The 22,596-nt window shown below is 40.4% G+C and overlaps 2 protein-coding genes across 2 annotated transcripts in view; one reads left to right on the top strand and one right to left on the bottom strand.

Annotated features, from left to right (window-relative positions):
* Nucleotides 1–7,872, top strand: part of adora2b (adenosine A2b receptor) — a 16,068-nt gene extending 8,196 nt beyond the window's left edge. Inside the window, exon 3 of the mRNA XM_039776813.1 lies at nucleotides 4,708–7,872. Coding sequence (XP_039632747.1) covers nucleotides 4,708–5,422 — 715 coding nt within the window. The 3' untranslated portion in view covers nucleotides 5,423–7,872. The remainder of the gene's footprint in view (nucleotides 1–4,707) is intronic.
* zswim7 (zinc finger, SWIM-type containing 7) lies at nucleotides 7,268–22,596 on the bottom strand. Its single transcript, XM_039776815.1, has 5 exons — nucleotides 22,437–22,596; nucleotides 19,611–19,632; nucleotides 18,142–18,244; nucleotides 10,556–10,660; nucleotides 7,268–8,362 (listed from the first exon to the last, which is right to left on the bottom strand). Exons 1-5 carry the CDS (start codon nucleotides 22,525–22,527, stop codon nucleotides 8,252–8,254), a joined length of 432 nt encoding a protein of 143 aa, XP_039632749.1. The 5' UTR covers nucleotides 22,528–22,596; the 3' UTR covers nucleotides 7,268–8,251.

The following is a 22,596-nucleotide window of genomic DNA, read 5'->3' as shown; positions in this document are numbered from 1 at the left end:
GTCACAAGTCGAACAGAGCTGAATGATCTGCTAAGGAGAGCTGAGTTCATAATGCACAGAGTGAGGCAAAATTCATTTTCAATTCCAGGATTTCGCGATGTCGTGATCACGCAAATTCACGCAAATTCACGCAAATTCACGCAAATTCACGCAAATTCACGCAAATTCACGCAAATTCAACCAATCACCTGACTTTGACTTTGGTGCGACTCGCAATTTTGACCAATCACCGCAACTTTTCCGCAAATTTGAACAATAACCGGAGTTTCCCGCGACTTCAACCAATCCCAGCAGTCCCACATGCCAGACTTTACGTCAATATAATGTGACTCTGAGTGCCACTGACCAAGTGGGAGTGAGAGAGAGCTTGTTTCCGATATGAAGACGAGACTCGAACATCTCACATTTACCAACAAAACGTACAGCAAAAGACCGTGCAAAACATTTCAGTCCGCCCTGCCAACCTGTATACATTTTAACATCTAGGTACGCTGTAACGTTTTTTCACTCTAAAGTCAATGACTGCTTTTTCAATCCTGTCGGCTGTCTGCAGCGGGCAGGGGCGGGGCTGCTGCTCATACAGTCCCCCCCGCTACTGATGATCGCACACACACGGTGGATGCAGGAAAAACTGAGATGAGACGACACAATGACCTAAATTGAGGACAGCTACGCTCGTTATTGTAAATGCAATGATAAGTTAAAGTCCAATAAGTACTTTATCAAACCATATGAATGTGTGTCCCAGTCCAGGCCAGGATAGGAAATTAGCTAACAATGTAAAGATCAACAAGCCACTGACACATATGTTCAAATTTGATTAATTCAATAAATTATTATTTTTTGTCTTAAATCCACCAGCCATTTTCATATTATACCAACATTTGCAGCATCCTGAGCCTTTTATGGTAAGGTCACTAGGAAAACTCAGCCCAGAGTAGTTTTATTCTCCCCGAAACAAATTTAATTTTTATTTTTAAAGAACTATACAAAAAAAAATCACAACTTTTTTTGCAACTTTCACTGTCTCATTGCAACAAACATACAAAAGACATCGCAACTTTTATCGCAATTTTTACAAAAGCTCCCGCAAAATCAGGCATTTTGGGCCGCAACAATCTAAAAAAAAAGGCTGCGAAATCCTGGAGGGACTGAAAATAACTATTTTAACGGCTGTAAACCAAGCATTGCTTGCTCTGAAATTAAAACAAAGTGAATCCAGAGCTACTATCAACCGCACAGATCTAGGTATCTCAACAAATCCTAAGGATATTAGTGCCACTTTTCAATCCTTTTACTCAAAGTTGTATGAGTCCTACCGCAACCCAGATCCAACACAGTGCCAGAAGTTCCTAAAAGAACTAAACTTGCCTCTTATCGACTTAGAAGAGGCAGAACTGGGTCAACCAATAACCTTAAATCAGCATTAAAAACAGTTAAAAAAGGGAAAACACCAGGGTTGGATGGAATTCCATCAGAAATTCTACAGTATTTTGACATATTAGGACCTACCATTTTACAAGCTTTAAATTCAGCCATAGAGAAGGGTACTTTCCACCAACAAAACAACACCGCGCAGATTTCCATAATGCAAAAGAAGGGTAAAGATCCTACGGATTGCTCAAATTACAGGCCCATCAGCCTCATCGGGACTGATATTAAGCTTTATTCCTGGCTCTCCGCATAGAGCGCTTTATCAAGAAGTTAGTCCACCCCGACCAATCAGGTTTTATACCCAAGCATCATGCTGCAGACAATATACGTAGACTATTTCATGTAATAGAAGAAGCCAGAAACCTTCCAACAACGGCAGTAGTTTTATCAGTGGACGCGGAAAAGGGTTTTGACCGCCTAGGGTGGAACTACTTGTGGCAAGGTAATGGAGAGGCTTGGTTTGGGGGCCAAATTCATTGACATGGTGCGTTCTTTATATGTGAATCCCACGGCCATAGTCTCAACCAATGGATTGCACTCTCAGCCGTTTCCCATTAAGCGGGGCTCGCAACAGGGATGTCCGCTATCCCCCATGCTATTTGCAATCTCTCTTGAACCGTTAGCCCAAGCCATAAGGTGGAGGAGCAACTATGCTACATCAACAAGTGACATTTGAACACCCCAATTTGGCACGATACACACTTAGGGCCTAATTTACTAACACTAGTGCAGTTTGCGCTGCGTCTGTTTATGCGAGTTCGGTAATAGCGCACGCTATGCTTCCACATTTTGCGTAGTATTTATCAACCCTGACACCCATCAGGCAATCAGCGTCTTTCTCCGCCCACTATACAATAAATTGCGCTGTAGCAAAGCGGTACTTGTGCTATGATATGGCTGAGTGCAGACTGCGATATTCCCACTGCTGATGCTATGACTGTTTGAAATGATCCTGATGCCAATATTTGTAATGTAGCGAGGAGATTAACAACTGCTGGAATGGGATGTGAACGCTGAGTGGGAGATTCAATTTCATCTTTGATTTCTTCCAGTAACTCTAATATTGCATGGCTGCTTGATCTGTAATGCTAAATGATGTTGTGTTCACTGACAAAGTGTGATTCTTATGTTAAAAATATTTTCAGTCTCGCCTATGTCTTCGTCTTGCTCAAATTACTGTTGCCATTTCACCAGCGGCATAAAGGTCTACGAGGAAACTCGATTGTGGCTGGTTTAGACCTGCTTTTAAGAGGCGGAGAATTTCCTCTGCAGAATAGAGGCGCGCTCTTACTGACAGTCTTTGTAAATACCACGGAATATATAATTAGGTGCACTTTGCGCTTATCCTCCCACCTTTTTGGGTGGAACTCCCACTTTCCCCACGACCCTCCCACGAACACATATTGAAAGCGCAACTTGTCTCTTCTCGCTCATGTGGCAGACAATCTGCGATTTTACCCAAGTGCGCCCTGTTTGTAAATAGCCCGCATCGGTTACGTCCGTCTTTGCGACCAATTAGCGCCTGGAAACAGGCGCAAACGGCTTGATAAATCTAGCCCTTAATGTCTGGTAACAAACCCTTTGCTTGTAAGCAGTGGAGGGACAGAGGCATTTATACTGTAAACCAGTTATTTCATGAGAAGGGTATGTTGAGTTTTGAAGCCCTAAGAGCTAGTTTTGAGGTCCCCAGGACATTCTTCTTCTTGTATCTGCACTTAAGATCAGCCCTAAAATGTTATGGAGTACCATGGGGAAACAGTCTTGAGGTGCACCCAGTCATTAAATGGTTTGTTGATTTTCCTGTGAGAGGATTAGCGTCTAAGATCTATGCTAAACTGTTGCAAGTACTGTATCTATAGGAGAACTCCCAATAGCAAGGAAATGGGAGCGAGAGCTGAGACCTGAGGGGAATGCAATTCATTGGGAGACAGTTTGGGAAAACATTTCCCATTGCTCCAAGAACCCAAATCACCAGCAGATCCACTTCAACATATGTCATAGGACATATTGGACTCCTCAGAAGAGATACGTCTCTAAAGTCATTCCCACTCCCTATTGCACATTCTGTCAACCTGAACAAACTGGAACTTTCCTGCATATGGTCTGGGAGTGTGATTACGTATTTTCTAGACATAGTTATGCTTGAGCTCTATACAGAAAGGATTAACAAAGCCAAATCATCGACTATATCCCTTAAGGATAAATTGTAATCACTTTGGTTATCCCTTAAACATTCCTGTGAAACTAGTCTGGCAGACCTTACTCCACAACGCTGTAAATCCTTACAATGATTCACCGAAAGAACCAAGCAGGCCTGCCTTGTTTCACAGCGGGCCAGATGTTCCAGGCGATTATCCTGGAAATGAATCCAGATCCGTTGGTCAAGACGGAATCCTAGCCTGGCTGTAGACTCTTGCCCTGCGTTGGCCCTCCTGCTGCGCCCCCGGACTATAGCTTCATTAAAATGAATGAGAAGTCTGCATTGTTTCATGTCGGGCTAAAGTCTGCCTGAACTTAATCTTGTTGTGGTGGTGGGTGGGGGATCAGATGCTTGTGTTTGCTCCTGTGTTTGTGTCATTGTCTTTTGTTGTTTGGTTTGAAAGAAAAAAAAGACAGTGATGATGATATTTCCTATAACACTTGAATGCACCTAGTCATAGCAATTCACCATCCCACTTTATCATTCAAAGTGTCCGATTTTTAGCCATTAATAGGCCAATGTGCAACCTAGTGCACAGAAGGAGCCACATTAGAATACTGTGATGTGCCAGTTAGGCCACACCAACAAACTGCACAAACAAAGCCAACACCAGCTCTCTTTCTGCGAGCCAAACAAAGTTCAACATTCTCTATGGGCCACTAGTCCAGTGCATAACATTTTTTTAATCAAAATATGTGGTGTGAATTTTGGCTCAACTCTTTTTCAGGACTGTCAAACTACTTCTTTAAGCCCTAAAGTCACAAAGTACTACTAAAGACCAGTCTGCTAGCTTTGAGCTTTGTTAGAATTGTGATTAAATATGTAGGAATGTAACTCATCAGAGGTACATAGGTAAATATTTATATCATAACATGCTTAGATCACAGAAAAAGCATTTGGTTTTGCTCATATACTGTAAAGTTTGCACTTTGTTTTTGCCATGTTGCTGTATTTGTATCTGCTATAGCTGGGCTGTACTTGAGCCCTAGAGCCTATTTTGAGTGTGACATTTGTCCCAAACTTCCACATTGGAAACATTATTGAGATGGTAACCTCTGCTGTGTTTTCTCCAGGTACAAGGAGTTGATGACAGGAAAGACCGCCAGAGAGATCATCGCTATTTTATGGATCCTCTCCTTTGTCATTGGCCTCATCCCCTTCTTTGGCTGGAACTTGAAGTACTCAAGATGCAGGCTCAACAGCAGCTCCGGGGCCGACAACACTACAAACGCTGGCGGAGGAGACTTACTACAGAGCTGCCATCTCACGTGTTTCTTTGAGAGTGTGGTTGACATGCACTACATGGTCTACTTTAATTTCTTTGCCTGTGTGCTGCCGCCACTGCTCATCATGCTGGGCATCTACCTAAAGATCTTCACCGTGGCCAGGAAGCAGCTGAGACAGATTGAGCTCAAGTGCGTGGGCAACGGGGACAGTCATCACCACGGGCTGCTGCAGAAGGAGATCCGGGCCGCCAAATCCCTCTCCATCATCGTGGGACTGTTCGCCATCTGCTGGCTGCCCGTCCACATCCTCAACTGCCTCACGCTGTTTTACGAAAAGCTGAAAAAGCCAGACGTTGTCATGTATGTGGCCATCATTTTGTCTCATGCCAACTCCGCGGTCAACCCCATCATCTATGCTTACCGCATCCAGGACTTCAGGAACACCTTCCGCAAGATCCTGGCCCAAAACTTCCTGTGCCGCCGGGAGGAGCTGTACCTCAGCTCCAACGGCAGCAGACGCAACAAAGACCAGATCCACATGACCATCGACCCTCTACTATAGAGAGAGTCGTGACTGAGGAGGGAGTATTATCTGCGTCAGCTCTCTTGTTTCAGTCTTGAATTTTGTTTTCAAAAGGTTTATAATGTTTACAGAACAAGGGTATGATATGTGAAGATGAACCGATGTCAAACGCGCCTTGAATGTGGACATTTATTTATGAATCAGGGGTCAAGCAGTGAAATGTTTGAATGGTGAGTCTTACATAACTTTTCCATTGTGAAGGATTTCTGATTTTCTTTTTTTTTTAAACATGTTGAAGCTAACTGGATTTGTAGGACTGTGAACAGGATCCAAACTATACTGTATAATGCTATTTATCATTCTGAATCCACCCTGTTACAACTCCAAACACTCTTTTTTTGCCCTGCTATTTTATATTGTCAACGTTGAGTGCCAGTGTTTATAAATTTATTTATTACAATACCTTATCTTTGAGAATGTAAAGATCAAAAAATGTTGTGTGGCTGGATCTGTAATTGTGGACCTAAAGAGGTACAATGGTAGTAGTCTACATCTGTGGTTACTTTTGCCTCGTGACCCTTTAAAACAAATTCATACTTATGACCATCACAGGCTCAAAACACAGAAAGAAATATCGATTTTCTTTATCAATACAATTTCCTTTGTATGGCAGAAATGTTCTTTAGCTGTTGCTTAAACTAAGTGCCAGTGTTGTCCTGCTGCTGCGCGAGTGATTCCTCCACAACAAAATGTGTGTACAGGCAGAGGGACACAAAAAAAACAAAAACAACAGGGACTCATACATATTGGAAAATCCCAACAACTAAATAGAAAAAAAAAGGGGAAAAAGCAAACAAACAAGAAAAACAGAAATGCCACAGGAGTCACATAATGATCTTATGAGTGGCTCCTATGGCTAAGAGCCAGAGAAAAGTATTTTGGCGGCTATTTGATGAACTGCATGATTTGATTTGCTCGTGCACACCCAGACATAAGAAGTAGTTAGAAACACACCTGCAGTGGTGCTCCATATAGTTTCCATGTTAACATTTCATAAGACAAAAGCTCAGGAAGTGGGAAACTGATTGTACCATTTATATAAATATGGCATCTGCACAGCTGCATTGTTTTGAGCCAAGTAATGACATACCGAAGGTAGACAAGCCAATGTCAAATTTGATATTTCAAATAAACGCCATTGCGGTTATAATGTATCATCCAAGCTTCTGTTACACATGTATTTAGTGGCTTCCATCAAATAAAACACCATTGCTTCTATTCAGTTGATGTCATTTGCCTTAGGAGTCCAGCTGACAACTCCCCCCCTCCATGAGACCCAGTCTCAGCTGGCATCCTGAGGCTCTCATCTGCCCTGTTAGTGCAGTCAGTCCTCCACATGCTGCTGAGAAGAGCCGTTTCATTTAATAAAACAATATAAATTAAAGGGTGAAACTGCCAAAATAGGAGGACTCAGTTGAAACAATCTCCTAATAAGCCAACACTCCCTACTCTTCCGTGCTAGCAAAGATAGGCGACTGACAGAGGACTAAGTTCAGTTGAACCCAAAAAAAATAACGTCATTTGTAAGTGTCGAAGCAGGTAACACTAATGAAATGTTCTCCAAGAGGCCAACTCTTACTCCTTTGCACTCAATGGTCCATGTATGCAGCATCACAGCTGCTTTCCACCTGATGCTTTTTCCTATTTTGTGCAGGGGTTAGCATTGTTGTGCATGTTCCTGTGAGCTTATAAAAGTGAAGACAGGGTCCAGAGCTGATGAACCACAAGAAAAAGGCCTCTGTGAGTTTAATCAGAGAAAAGCAGAGTTTGTTAAAGAAATGAGGTTGAATTTGGTCACCTGAATTAAAACACATTGCACTGACATTTTCAATTATTTCCCATTTGGTGTGCTTTATTGGCGGTGTTGAAACATGTTGTGTTGGTGTTTAACAAGTGTTCTTAAGTTGAGCACTTGCCTCCACTGCTTCACTATGCCCCTCATTTGCCATTGTGTCCAGTGTACCACCTCTGACTAACTTCAAGGGCTAAATACAGGAGTGTGCCAAAGTTTTAGTACATTCCAATGGAGACATCTATACTGTAACTGCACTGTAATGTTATATTATTGTCTTTGTGGACTGATGTGTAAAAATAAGTACTGTAGGTGTCCGGCTTTCTACAAGCTATCGATTGATGTCAAACTATTGCCTTCTTTTGCGATTTTAAAGGTAAGACGGACAATAACAAGTTGATCTAGTTCAACATTCCTGCCTTTCATTCCGAAGTACCTATCTGTTTGTGTGCTTTAGTGTTGTTACTAATCAGGAGAAACATCCACTGTGGTCAAGCTAATGTTCAACCTTTCCAGAGGCCATTCTTTCTTCCATTCAACAAAACTACAACAGCGAAACTGATACTGCTATTCAACATGATGCAATCTGTATGTATGGTGAATTATTTTGTTAATAAAGGCAATGTTTATATTGTTACGGATCAGTCTTTATTTCTAAAATTTTATATACTTTATATCATATGACAATTTATATTTACAAATGACACATTGGAAACATGCTTTTAAAATGTTTCTGAAGTCCCTTCAGCATTCAGACGCTTCAGATAAATATAACCTAAAAATAAAGCCGCATATACTAACAAACAGATGTCGTTTCCCTGGAAACATAAGAAACATAAGAATAAATAAAGCAACATCTGTAGTCTTTCAAAGAGACAAATGACCATGGTAGTGTTCCCATTCTCCAATCGTCTCTGCAGTTACCCAAAGTGTCTCTTCAAAACATCGGCTGTCATCCAAGAGGGTCCGTGCGGGTGTGCTGCTCCACCTGCTGTACTGAACACGCCTGGTGGGTGTCACAGGGCTTCCGTCCCGCTAAGCAGCAAGGACATCTGCTGATCCGACACGCTCTCCTGCTGAGCCCCACCCATGGCCTGACACAGGTAGACGGCCAGGATGTGTTTGCACTGGGAGAAAAGAGCGCAGAACCTCATTCCTTACGTGAACATGGGCACCGATGTGATTAATGACACAGATATAAAAACCCTAATGACGCTTCAATCATTTTAATTCAAAGATCTCATGTAAAAAAAATAAATAAATAAATAAAAACAAGAAAGGAGCCGCTTGGCCCTGACCTGCTGGGAATTTCCCACTGAATGAAATCCAAGAATAAAAGCAAATGCCAGAGCTATAAACATTATTGTTAATAAAAAGCAGAGATTAAGAGGGTTATGAGTATTTGTGTAATGAAAAAGATGTGACTCATGAAGCTAAATGTGTGTTCAATGACAAAAAGCCCTGCAGTTGTGTGTTGTGTTCATGTGTCACTGAACACATTCATTATTACAAACATGTTAATCACTGACTTGTTTTCCCCCTGAGCCTATTCGATGAATTATAAATTAGATTTCCTCCACACTGACACGCCTGTGGATTCGTGTCTTAAATAAACAATGAGCCAAAGTGTGGTGAAAAGGTACATCAAATTTGTTTACTAGCTCCACATGTCTGTGTTCTGTTGGTGGAAGAGCTCCTTTATCTGTCCTCTGACCTATTTTGTTAGAGCAGTATAAACTTGTTTGGCCTTTTCCAGTCATGTTGGAATCTACAGAGCCCCTAAATGAACAGAGTGGCTCCAGTAGGGCGAGGACTGAAAACTGCATGGTCAAACTCACAGTCTCTTGAGTTTCGTATGGTTTTGACTTTGGGACTGGAGAGTTACAGTATGTTATTAAAATCTGATAAAGCAGAAGTCTTATTTTGCACCATCTATTAGCTTCCACACATGCAAAGACACAAAACCGACTCCAGCTTCAACTAGCTAGCTATAAAAGTTGCAGGAGAGTTTCATGAGGCAGTAAATAGTTTTTATTGTCTGTCTTCAGTGTGTTTTCATGGGGAATGATACCAGTAGCGCTGCTGCGGTCATGGGGAGTCTCCACGGTATGTTGCAGCTCTCTGTTTCTCATACTGATTTTAGCAGCATCCTCCAGGGAAACAAGTTTTCCCGATTCTTGGAGCAGGAGGCCGTTTGCTTGCAAATATTTAGAGCAAAAACAGCTAGTCAGAGTGGCAACACCCCTCAGTGACCAGACAAGAACATGACCTGACCACGATACATCTGTTACACACATTTCAACATGTACTGTGTCTCACTTTTGACTGGGCGGTGGTTTTCTCCAGGATACACGCCTCACTGACGAGACACAATGGCTGTAAAAACGTTTTCTGTGTGTAAATATTCTGCTGTATACACTGTCTACCATATACAGTACAGTCCAAAAGTTTGGACACACCAATCTAAAATATAAGACATGTTTTCAGTTATTTCACACTTTTTTGTTAAGTACATAAATCCATATGTGTCCATTCATAGTTTTGATGCCTTCAGTGAGAATCTACAATGTAAATAGTCATGAAAATAAAGAAACACATTGAATGAGAAGATGTGTCCAAACTTTTGGCCTGTACTGTATATTGTATGTGTTTCTGAGTTTTGTCTTCTTCTGTGTAGGGTCGGATATAATTTGAATACTAACAGGGATCTAATTTCCACAGGGGATCCAAAATCCTATATTTGCAGGTTATTTCAGCTTCCTGCTACATACAGACTACCCTATTGTCTGATAGGTGGAGATTGTACTTGCAAGCGCTACACTACAATAAAAACACTACAACTCCTCTACATGTTTTTCTGTATTTTTCAGTCAATATTATCCTAAAAATATTGATGATGAACATGAATATTAAATATTAGTTATGGCAAGGACAGTGCTCTTTTTTTTTAGTAGAGATGCACACTGTTATCTATCCTAAAATATCAACAGAAACTAAATGTGATTTTAAGTAGGATTCATGTTTAAAAAAGCCAGCAATTTACATAGCATTAATACTTTTTTTTTTACACAAAATATGTAGGAGATTAATTATATTTTAAATGCTGGAAATAGCATTTTTGTTTTGAAGATATCGACTTTTTGGAAGATAAACATGATAAACTCTTTCTTTCATTTATCAACTGAAACAAAACTACTTTCTAAAAGTGGCAGTGGAGTTTTTTAAATAAAGAAGAATAAAAATCTGTATAAGCACTCAGTGCCAGTATTGAGGTTTGATATGAAGCCCAACCTGTGTGTAACAGTTAGTTTGAGACTCACCAGTGGGCCCTCATTTCTGCGGAGCACGGTGTAGGCGAAGGCTGGGCACGGGCAGTAGTGACAGGACACAAAGCATGTGTACAAACGCCCCGAGCCTCCCATTACCTGCAACAGATTCATGCAAAGTACATGTAAACATGGGGCAATGCCTCAGTTCATTGACCTCATTTGAAAGATCATACACAGAGTGAGTTGTCTCTTAATGAGGAAGGAGGTTCACCAAACAATGCTGTTTGTACTGGCTGCCCGTTGTTTGTAGTGCGACAGAGTAAAGGCATGAAGGAAAACAAGCTCCTTCCTGGATCCCAAATGTTGCTCAACTAGTCCGGACATGACTGGCTGAGATCAGAGAATTGACATGAAGATGATTCTGATTAAATCTCTCTCTTTTTTTCCCTCCATCCCTCTCAACCTTAAACGTTGATTGTCAAATTCACTAAATCGAGTGATATGTCCGGTGAATGAATGAACAACACACAGCACAGCAACACAATCCCTTTTTTATCCTTTTGAGTGTAACCTTCTCAGCGTCACCTTTCCCTTTTTTTTTTTCCTTTCCATCATTAGACTCACACACTGTCTGTTAACGTTACCGATATACTTCCAAACGTGATGAGGAAAAAAAGAGGTGTTCGATGGCTTTATGCCATAGAGCGACCAGGGCTATGCCATTTGGGGAGGGGCCGCTCACTGATCCCCCTATATTTCTGAAAATCCTAGACATGGTTGTGACCTGCATTTCGTTAGTGCTTTCTGTTTGTATTGAAATAAGAGGCTGCTCCGTACGGGTTGAGCAGAGGCTGCACAGTTTGACCAGCGGGCAGCGGCTGCACACCAGGCCGCCGGATGATGTTGCTAAGAACTTGCAGTGCATAACTATTATCAGACCGGCCCTTGTGGCCTCGAAACACTACCGGCCCACCAGGAAAAGTCCTGACTCTCCCAATTGCCACTCTGCTACTGCCATCCCTTCAAATAAACTGATTTGGGTGGAATATCTCAAAGGCCCCAGAGTCAGTCACTGTTTCAGTGTCACTACACCAGCTAAAGTCACCTGGAGACATCATCATTTCAAGTCTTCATGCTGTGATTTCCAGCTTCCTTCTTTTTACAGTCCAAAATCGCTTGAATATCGCAACTTGAGTTCTGTTTTTGGGTGGACTCGCCTTTTAAATGTTTCATAGAATTGGTAGGACAGTGGTTGGGTTGAAGGTGAGGTTGCTTCCACCATCAACATCATCATTTCCCATTAGTTATTTGGAGGAGACGAGATAGAAACGGTGCATTTTTAAACAACCTGTATGTGGTGTCTAATGGCCTCGGCTGACAGGACCTCCTGTCTACGATGCTGATGCTTACTGCCAGCTATAGACAGTGATTTAAGTCTCGTCCACATGCACATGACACATGAGGACATTAAGTTGGTGGATTAGCTTGACACTTCAAAATAACTAATGCCTCCCAACGTAGCAGAGCAGGTTCCATTATTCTCCAGAGCTTTGATGAATTAACTTTCCCTGTGACCTACAAAAGCAAAAACCTCCCATTTCTTTAACGTGACACTTCATTATAAATAAGGCACAAGAGAGACAATTACATGGACTTAAAGCTCCTTAGTAAAGATGGATAAAGCACCATCAGCACCAACAGGATCAGGATAGAAACAGTGCAACTGTGGAGACCAGGCCAAGGACTTCAACAGTTTCTTAAGAGCCAACTTTATTGAAAACCAGCTCACACTTGGGCCCCTTTTGTAGCATGCTGTCATCATGGATAATGTGGCTCTGCTGCAGCTCACACTGCAAAGCTGGCAGCTAACATCATCAACACACACAACAAACTTCCACTACCTGGCAGGGATGCAGGTTTTCTCAGAACGACACTATACATCAAGATCTGCCATTCAGTTGCAACAACAGAAGGAACAGTGAGAGTTAAAGCCTCGGCAAAGCTCTGTCTCTGCCTGAAATGCTGGCTCTCACGGGGAATACTTCTCGGTCAGCCGCCATGAGCCGCAGGGCCAGGGCGGCCCTCTGTCCACTGGTTCCGCACCACAAACAAGGATTCTGGGAAATGGAACGCTCTGGGAAATCATTGAGATACACATCTCTTTGGCTAACTAATACAGTATCAAAGTGCTTCAAGAACTGCCCTTCTCTCATGTGTGTGCTAATGAACTACTTCAAGTGCTAAAAGGCCTTCTTCCATGCCACATAAACATTCCCGCCAGGAGAATGGTTTCGCAAACTAATGCCAAAGATAAAATAAATTTAGTGGGTCTTTTAGCTGCCTTTCCTTACAACCAGGCGCTCGCATTAGCACAGCATCATCACAACATCCTCTTTATCAACCTTATGAAGCCTTTTGTGCTCTGTTGGCCACAGAAAAACAGGATATCTGAACAGTGATGGTAAACTTTTTAACACGACAGGGCAACAAAAATGAAGAAGCAAATGTTAGTATGGGGTGTGTGTATCAGTAAAGGTGCAGCACAGTATATTGTGTAGGGTTCCTGTGTGTAGATGGGGGAGTGGTTTAAAAGAAGAAGAACAAGAGAAAAGAATAAAAGAGTTGTCTGGCAGTGGTGGCTAATGATATTCCATGGTCAGACCATTTCATGATATTATGTTTTGTCTTTATCTGCTATTTGTAATCTTCCTTTTTTCTCAAGCTTAACTAGCATTTTTGTTTATGCTGCATGAGGCACTGGTTACCCTCCTTTAGCTGTCCCATGACCTATTGGGAGAAAGCCTGCTCATGTGTGGAGAGATGATTTTTAAATTGATTTCAAATGATCTGAGGCACAGAAAAAGTCATATTCCTAGCTTATATTTACTATCCTGCAAATGTGCTGTCTGTCTGTCTGAAGATCTCCAAACACATTATTTTAGTCTATAAAATGTGAAAAGTCTTCAAAGTGTTTGTTTTGTTCAACCAAGCGTCCCAAACCCAGAGATATGCAATTTACTATTATGCAAAATGTGTCTGGCATTTTTGCCAGAATGAATAATTCATCAACTATGAAAATAGTCAAATAATGCCAATCAACTACTTAAACAACTCATTATTTCAACACCACTGTCCTCAACAGCAACCTCAATATCTTGTTGCGTAAAAGAAGAACACCTCTATCCACCGAGTGTTCGTGGTCATACTGTTGAGAATACACAACTCATTACTTCTGTTTCCCAACAGGCTGCAGTACACCATCGCCTTTAAAAAAGGTCACTGAACGTTAAGAATGAGATAAGGTTAAAAAAAATCCCAGCATGGAAATGCCAGGCTCTCATGAGTTATTCATTCCTTTGGAGGAAAGAGGAGACCAAATAACCTTGACAACATGAGAAACTCGATTGTGTCCCACGGAAACGGCATATTAACAGGAAATTACAAAAAAATGGCAGGATTTTGTTAATTTATCAACTACTTCAGCACATCTGTGACACAGTGCAAAGAACTTAGCACGCAAGTCACGGTACTGCCAGTAAACTCAACACTAACGGTTTTTTTAAGAATAGAGGTCCATTTCAAACATGGGTCTGATGATTTTGTGGAAACCATTTGAAAAAACTGATTTCTGCTTTGTTAACATTACCTTTTATGATATGATAAGAGAAATCTGCTCTCTCTTCGTCCCACAGGAAATGCATAGTCTTGACAAGTGGGCGACTAATTGTAGTGGGGCTCTATTCTTAAATGAGCCACCGCTCCTCAAAATGTCGTCACTGCTTTCACTCTCTTCCAGAGGTTTAACAGCGTTCTTCTAACTCACAGAGCTGTCACATGCTGCCCAAATATAGTCTACCCTGAGGGGAAACATACAGCCGGATCCTCAGAGTGGCATCTTCAACTCCTTTCCTCCGACTTTGAGACTGGCTGTGATTACATTTCGCTGGAACTTAAATTATATCTTCATGCCATGCCGTGTTTTGGTTCCAGATATTTAGGTGGGGAGAGCTTGGTTGGTTTCCAACAGCTGCTTACTGAAGCACTCACTGTTGGGAACAAATTAAGAGTCAGAGAGCAGGGTAAGCTAAATATTTGTGGCATGGCTTTGAGACAGCATTCGCACAGACACTGTGCAAACTAAAGTCTCACTTAATGCAGGTAAAACATAAAACAGACCTGCCAAGATCACGGGAGCCATACTCACTACTGCTAATGCCACAAAAAAACTCTTCTAGGATGTATGACAAAAAGAAAGAAGAACATTGAGTGATTGATTGAAATCATGTACATTACTACATGATGTACGGTAAGCCCACTATTCCCAAAAGAGAGGCCTGTACCTGCAGGTCAATGGAAAAGTTAACTTGGAAAAGTTAACAAATCTGAGTAGTTTGACAGGTAAAAATCACTTAAAGCTATCCATAAAATACGCCATAATATGTAAACAACAAGTTACTGAAATATTCTGGATTATTTAAAGCAATGTTCTGTTACATGTTGTCATACATTTGATAGACTGGGTGAATGGTGATCTGCTGCAGGGTTTCACTGAAGTAAGTATTTTCACAAAAGAAAAGACAGCCCATAATCGCTTTGAGATGAGAAGCTCAATAGCACTTTAATGTCTTTACAGTATATATGAAGCTACAGCCAGCAGGTATTTTAGCATAGCATAAAGACTGGAAATAGGGAGAAACAGCTAGCTTAGCTCTGTTTGAAGCTAACAAAATCTAACTTGTAACTTGTCGTTTTTACACTCTAATTTTGTCGGATCAAACAATAAAGATAGAATGTGTTTATTAGTGATAAAAAAACCTTCAGACAGAGCCAGGCTAGCTGATTCTCCGTTTCATGGTATGAGAGTGGCATCATTCTTCACAATCTAAGTCTTGGTAAGAAAGTGAATAAACATTTTACCACAACTTTGGATTGTTTTATTTGCCATTAATCTGCAGCTGTGTGTGAGTGGCAAACTGCATCCGTATGTGTGAGTGATGTGGAAACTTTAGTGTTTCAGAGCAGCAAGTAAACAGTAGAGAATAAAGCAGAGCAGTGAGACCTTCCGACAATTTCAGACAAACCGTCCAAGACAGACTGCAACATGTATGTTGGCAAGATGTTGTGAACTTACAAAATAATGCCATTCATTTAACACCGCAAGAATTAAATAGCATTGTCCGCACTGGTCTGGACAGACTAGGGCTGCAACTAACAATTATCATTATTGATTCATCAGCCAATTAGTTTCACAATTGATTGATTATTCGTTAAGTCTATGAGATATTTTTAAAAAGTAGAGAAGAAAGCCCATCACAACTTCTAAGAGGCCAAAGTGACATTAAACTGCAAAACCCGAAACATATATCATTTATCATCACATATGACGAAGACAGGAAGCAAATCCTCATGTATGAGATGTAATAATTGCAGATTCGTTTTTCATTTGCGCTCTATGACAGACTGAGTTAGTACAATTAAGATATTTTTGGATTCACAGACCTCAATGTTCAAAATCTAAACATTCCAAAGTGCTAAACATATTTTGGAACGCGGACAAATGTATCAAGTTTAAGGTGAAAATTTGGGGGGAAAGGTATTTTCCAGAAAAGAACAGAATAAAAAAAAACTTGACTATTACATGAATCATTTCCAATACTGCTTGACCATATAATGTCAGACAGCTTTGAGGGACAATACGTAAAACAGTTAAAACACCAACAATTGAGTTGAAAGTGTCCCAGCAGAACAGAATCCATGTCTTTATTTAGCTGCATTGTACTTTATGGTTCCTTTCATAAAACGGCTTTTGCAGGGGCCTGAAGGAGTTTACAGGAAATGTGTGGTCACAATGACCACAACCTCACTGGGCTGCCTTGTTTCTCCCATCACAAGTCATTCTGCATCTTACTGAGATTTACTTTTAACTTAGAGGACAAAATGACTCAGGTCAGTTCTTAGAGTATGGAGTAATAGCATTTCTTCAATTTGGTAATATTCTGTATTTGTACAGGGCTTTTTAAAATATGATTTATGTGTTAAGAACTCAATCATGGTGCCCACTCTATTATGTAACACATACTCAGTCAGTTCCTATTTCTTAAGTAATTTAGTAACATAAATTAATAATTATAAAACAGAATTATTAACAAAATATCAAACAGAAAACCTGAGCAAGTTAGGTAACACATTTTATTGTGATTTTAGCGAGTTCTTTTGAGTATCTCCTCTCAGTGCCTCTATAATACAGTTATAAAATGTCGCACATCAAGCTTAGGTTGGCATTCAATTAGCACACAATAGTGTAGTGTGCTTTTGTGTGAGCTATGATGGGAGTTGACTAATGGCTGTGCCAAGGGATGAAAAGGTTTCATTAAATTAAGATCTAACAACCGACTGAGGTGATTTCTTTTTGCTTTCTTTGAAAACACCGTGAATGAAAAACCACAAGCTACAAACACTGTATTAATTTTGGTGATTCTCTGTGTAAGTTGAGAGGAAATCAAATGAGAGTTAGCTGACAGTTAACTGAAAGCCAACATTAAAGAGCCATACTGGGGAAAGAAGAAAAGAAGGTACTGGACACAGGAGGACACATAATGAACGAATGACTGATTGAATCAACCTTCATGAGGTTATAAGGTCAGCAACTGCTGTTCTATTGTTTACCTGATAATATATAAGGCACTATGAGAGTCCCTTAAAGGAGCACCATGTTTGGGTCTTAAGTAAAGGGATCTGATTCTTTACATTGACATTGATTGTAATTTTTCAAGAGAACTAGAAGAAAATTCTCCAACAAAGGCTATTGTGGCACTGAACAGTGATCTAAAATGTTTTGCCTCATAAAAGATCAGCTGATTGAGTGGATTTTTGAGGCAAGAGATCAAAGTATCTTTAGAGATAAAACTACAGTGCCCTAGCCTGGCATCGCTGTTGGAACGAGAGGTTCCAGACTAATATGCATTTGCAAATTAATCTGGAACCTCTTACTTCATTTTTGATTTCCAAACGGTGATATCAACGGCACAGACCAAAATGCCTCTGGAAACAATTAAACAGACCTACAACCAATCAGAGCAATGAAACGACAATGGCGGCCTGGTCAGAAACTTTCTTAAATTACAGCTTATCAGTAAACTAAAATGTGTTTCTGAAAACATTTTAGGCGAGAGATATGCAATACAGTAACATAATATTGATTCATATTTGATCAGCACCGCCTAGTTTTTGTTTATTTTGACTTTCGGGAACCTGGTGCGTTACGCTGGACACAGTATGACAGTTACGTTTTGGTAAGCATGGCGCGTCAGTCATCGTCTTAAACCCACCCCATGCGAGATAAACGGTTGTGATTGGCCCATCGAGCTTCTGGCCGACTGGCAATCTGTTTGAATGTTAGGGGGGGACCAGACGTATCTGCCAGAGTAAATGAAACATAAGCTTATAGATTCGCCTGGTTTCCAGGTTTGCCAGGACCCTAATTATGTAGCTTTCACAAGTCGGTTTTGCTGTGGGAGAATGTAGATATTGTGGTAATGATTTAATGTTAGAATGCAAACTATTAATTTGTAGTATATAAACTGTGCAAGTAGGGCTACTGTTTGTAAAGGCTTAGAGTTGACAGAAGTATGACAGACCTGGAATGCTTTGCGTCCGCTGGGAGATAACAGACAGGTGACTGAATGCTGGTCAACAAGGTCCAAAGCCTGCAGCGCACAAGGGCCAAAGACAAACTTCAACCTGAAAGACACGAGGAAGAAAACGTAAGAGGAGGGTAAGAGAAGTACACACATCCAGAACATGTTTTGTACTTTTGTGCTCAAGTTAAAAATATGTACATGGCAATAAGACTTGAAAATGTGCTTTGTGCAAAACAATAAGTTATGCAGATATTATGTGTGTGTGTGTGTGTGTGTGTGTGTGTGTGTGTGTGTGTGTGTGTGTGTGTGTGTGTGTGTGTGTGTGTTGCCTGTGGTGGAGCTTCTCAATAAACAAATATGTTTTATTAGTCCTCCGTGAGCTGTGGACTTTTGGGGCTAGTAGTGATATAGGAACCGGCATATCTGCCTCTTTTACAGTGACTTCCTCCCTGTATGACTGTTGAATCTTCACACAATCGCGAACCTAGAGTGAAGCTCTTCCTCTTTCATTTTAGGGGGCTACTACAAAAACCTTACATTTTAAGTTCATGCTTCTGATGTCAAATATTATTTATTTTAGTTTGTAGCTGTGCTTGAAATATCTTTGAATCAATGTGAACATCATGCATCCACTGGAAAATACCCTACCAAACAAAAATAGGTGTAATAATCCAAGATATAGCTATTTTGTACCAGTGTTAACGTATTTTAACCTTCACTTAAACTCAGTGTAGACCACACTATGACTGGTTTAAAATCTAAACATATACTAAGAATATCATTTGACTATATATATTATGATATGACAAAAGGATGCAAAACACCATGTACAATTATTATATTGATGTTCAATGCAATAAACACTGACCCTGTAATGCATTACATCAGACAAAACTCTTCTAATGTAAACTTTAATCACCCAATTTGCTAGATTTCCCTATAAGTCAGAGATGAGAGACACCAGGAAATAAATATTAAATGATGTGTGAATGACCACAGAGTATAATGAAAATACATAAACAGGATGTGGTTGTGTTGAACTACAGTAACTCAAACCACAATGCTAGTAAACGCTTCCGTAAAAACACAAAGCAGTATCATGCCACTGTGTCTCAGTGCTACATCACTTTGGCAAATCCAGACAGTAAAAAAATGCCTCCCTCATCCACCTCAGTGTGGTTTCTACACTTTACACCCACTCAGATTCAGCCGTGTGCAGACCTTTTAGGATAGCCAAACTATGCCCGAGGAATTTTTTTGCGTAAAAGTCTTAAATTCCTGGTGGCTGGGTAACAATTCAAAATATACCGCAGATAAATTGCAGAGTTTAACCTTTGACCTCCTGAAAAAGTGACACTACGTGAATGGGGCACAGGAGAAAGACGGCACAGGAGAAAAACGGCACAGGAGAAAGACGGCGCGGAACGACGCCGCTTGTTCAGGTTTAGGGTCTTACTGATACTTACGCAATAAGCAGGTCATCAGGAACTGAAAAAAAGAGAAAAACATGTTCATGTTTTTACAAAAAAAATCAATTCCACAGATTAAAGAGTGATGGAATGTATCTGGAACCTGTTTAGATGACATCAATCCAAAATGTAACACAGCAGCAGCAACCACTCTATGTGTTGATGTAGATACTATATTTACATACACACATAGAATCTTCACTTCTTGTGCATACTTGTTCATCTTGACTTTGGTTCTTAAACATTTTTTATCAGCCACCGGAGAACTATGCCCAGAGATCAGTGCTTGGCCTTTTCATTTTGTGACGCAGTGTTATACTCTACATTGCATTTCAATAGAAGGCACTGCAAGTTTCACTCCATTCTACTTCACATATATTGGATGTGTGCAATTACTAATTACTTTTCAGGTACTATTAAGGTTTTATATATCTTTACATTGTGGTAATGCTACTTTTTGGTAGAGGATTTGACAATGTTTCTACAGGGCTCCAGACTAACTTTTTTCACTAGGAGCACAGTGGCCCCCAACTGAAAATTTTAGGGGCGCAACCACAAAATTTAGGGGCACACAGCGTAAATCAACATGCTAACCAAATATTCACATTTATACTAATTTCCACTGTATTAGTAATAAACACTTTGATAATAGATGCAGAAATTACAATGTGCGGTTTCAAATTTAGTTTCACATTTTATTTTGGGGCGGCTGTGGCTCAGTGGTAGAGTGGTCGCCTGCCAATCGGGAGATTTGTGGTAAAGCGCTATATAAAAACAGTCCATTTACATTTTGCACTTTTGCAACATAGAAGGTAAACCGACAGCACCATCGCTGTCATGACAGTACAAATATTTAAAAAATATACCAGCTCTAGTCTCCAGTCTACAATTACAATGAATTCAACTTAAAATTAAACATGCATTGTTTAGGCTACTAAACTAAAATAAAAATAAACCCCTCCCTCTCTCCTCCCAAACCTGCCCTACAACCTTGAATTGAATAATTATTAATTTGTTACTCACTGTAACTTTTATTCTTGTATTTATATTATTCTTTTTTAGCCTGTTTTATTTTCATCATGACCGTTTTTAATTGCTCTTTAATGTTTCATGTAAAGCACTTTAAATTGCCTTGTGCCTGAAAGGTGCTGTAGAACTCAAGCTGCCTTCAGCCTGTCAGTCAGTCCCCAGGGCAGATAAACCAACGTTGTGCCTGCTTGACTCACAGGAAGTGTAACGTCAACAGCCCCGCGACCGCTTTCGCCTCGATATTAATATAATATCGCAGCAAATGCTGTTTGTGTGAAGTTATGAAAAAATATAACCACACTTGTAACCACTTCATCGGCATTTCCGTGACTAACTGTAACTTCAACAAAACTGCAGAGCCGACGAGTCTGCTCCGTCCGCACCTCTGTGCGTGTGTGTATGCGCGCGCGCCGGAGCTCCGCTCTCTGTCACTATGCAGATATTACAGATAAGCTTTGTGCTTACACGCTCTCAGGTACCGAAATTTCCACGTTTAAGTGTAAAAAAGGGGGCAAATTTACTGGTTGCACATGTGCGACTGGCTGTAAAATTTAGTCGCACATTCTAAAATTTTGGTCGCAAAATGCGACCATTTGGTCGCAGTCTGGAGCCCTGTTCTATCCATTCCTCGTGGTACAGCAACAGTCTGGTGGGCAATGAAGAAAGCCGATGGCCAAACAGTTGTGAATTCAAGTCTAATGTCAATTTCAGATAATACAGGAAAAAAAAGGACAACTGCTAAGATGGCTCTGTGTCAACTATTCAAACCTGCAGGGACTTAACAATATTAAGTCCCTCGAAGCCAAAGCTTCTGTGCTCCTTGGTTTGGTTGTCTAAAAAATGGCCAAGTACAGAAAAACCACAACCGCTGCCTAATAGTTATAAAAGTTCATCGAGGCATACTAAGCAAAATTGTGATTTAGGGCTTGACAGGCATAATCCTTTATGGACAATATACATAACATTGTGGCATAACATTCCCATATTTTATGTAATGTCAGACAAAAACTATGCAGGGACAACTGTAATATGTAACAAATGTAAACCACTGTAATCTGTGTGACATATGAATTATGTCAGTCTCATCATTTTGGACATGTTGTGTATAATACTACCAACTAAGTTCTATTTGAGTGTCCCTATGATGGCTGAATTCCATCAATCTGCTTCTGTTTCGGGGACATGCCTTACTGGGACACATAACAGAACTATTGTTTATTAGTTGTTACCACAGAGATTACCCAACTATGACAAGCAACAACAACAAAAAAGGAAATCTGCTGTGAAAAAAAAAGCTATACCAGGATCCTGGAAGTTAACATCAAAATGGAATAGCCATTATTGATGTTATTAATTACGCCTGTACTTTTCCTGCAAATGTCTGCTGTGAAAAAGGTCTATTCAGCCTATCAGTGCATGAAGCAATAGGTGTGCTGCCCAGTGCTAAGAGAAAAGAGGTAGAAATGTTTTTACACAACAGCGCCTCCCACAGCCCAAATATTAAACTACATCGTTGTAAAACGCTGGAACATTAGGTCGAAATGTACCAAATGATGCACTAACGTAACTGTAAAGTGTAGTAACGACAGCTACGTTTTAATTAATGGAAAGTAAGCTATTCATTCCTAACAAAGGATAAGTTAACATTAAGTTTGCACAGAAAGTCAAGAGCGTTTGTCACATTCTGCTACATTCACGTTAGTTAGCTAGTAATGCTACAGCTATTTTCCCATTAAAACTGTTCAGGGGTCAACTGTCACATAGCTATATCTCCATTTACTACCCTCGTCTTACTTTGGGACGTTTCCTGGTATGTCTTTTTAATATCTCGGAACAGCTGTTCGGCCACTGCAGGTAAAAATGAACGCATTTTCAGCATGGACATATTATAAGATTTTCAGAACGTTTTGTTTCAGGAAGTCAACGGCTCCTGTAGCATAGCTAGCCAATAAGG

The sequence above is a fragment of the Perca fluviatilis genome, chromosome 16 (genome assembly GCF_010015445.1).
Source record: "Perca fluviatilis chromosome 16, GENO_Pfluv_1.0, whole genome shotgun sequence".
NCBI lineage: Eukaryota > Metazoa > Chordata > Actinopteri > Perciformes > Percidae > Perca > Perca fluviatilis.
Note: the sequence above shows the minus strand (reverse complement) of the source record. Positions and strands in the feature narration are given on the sequence as shown.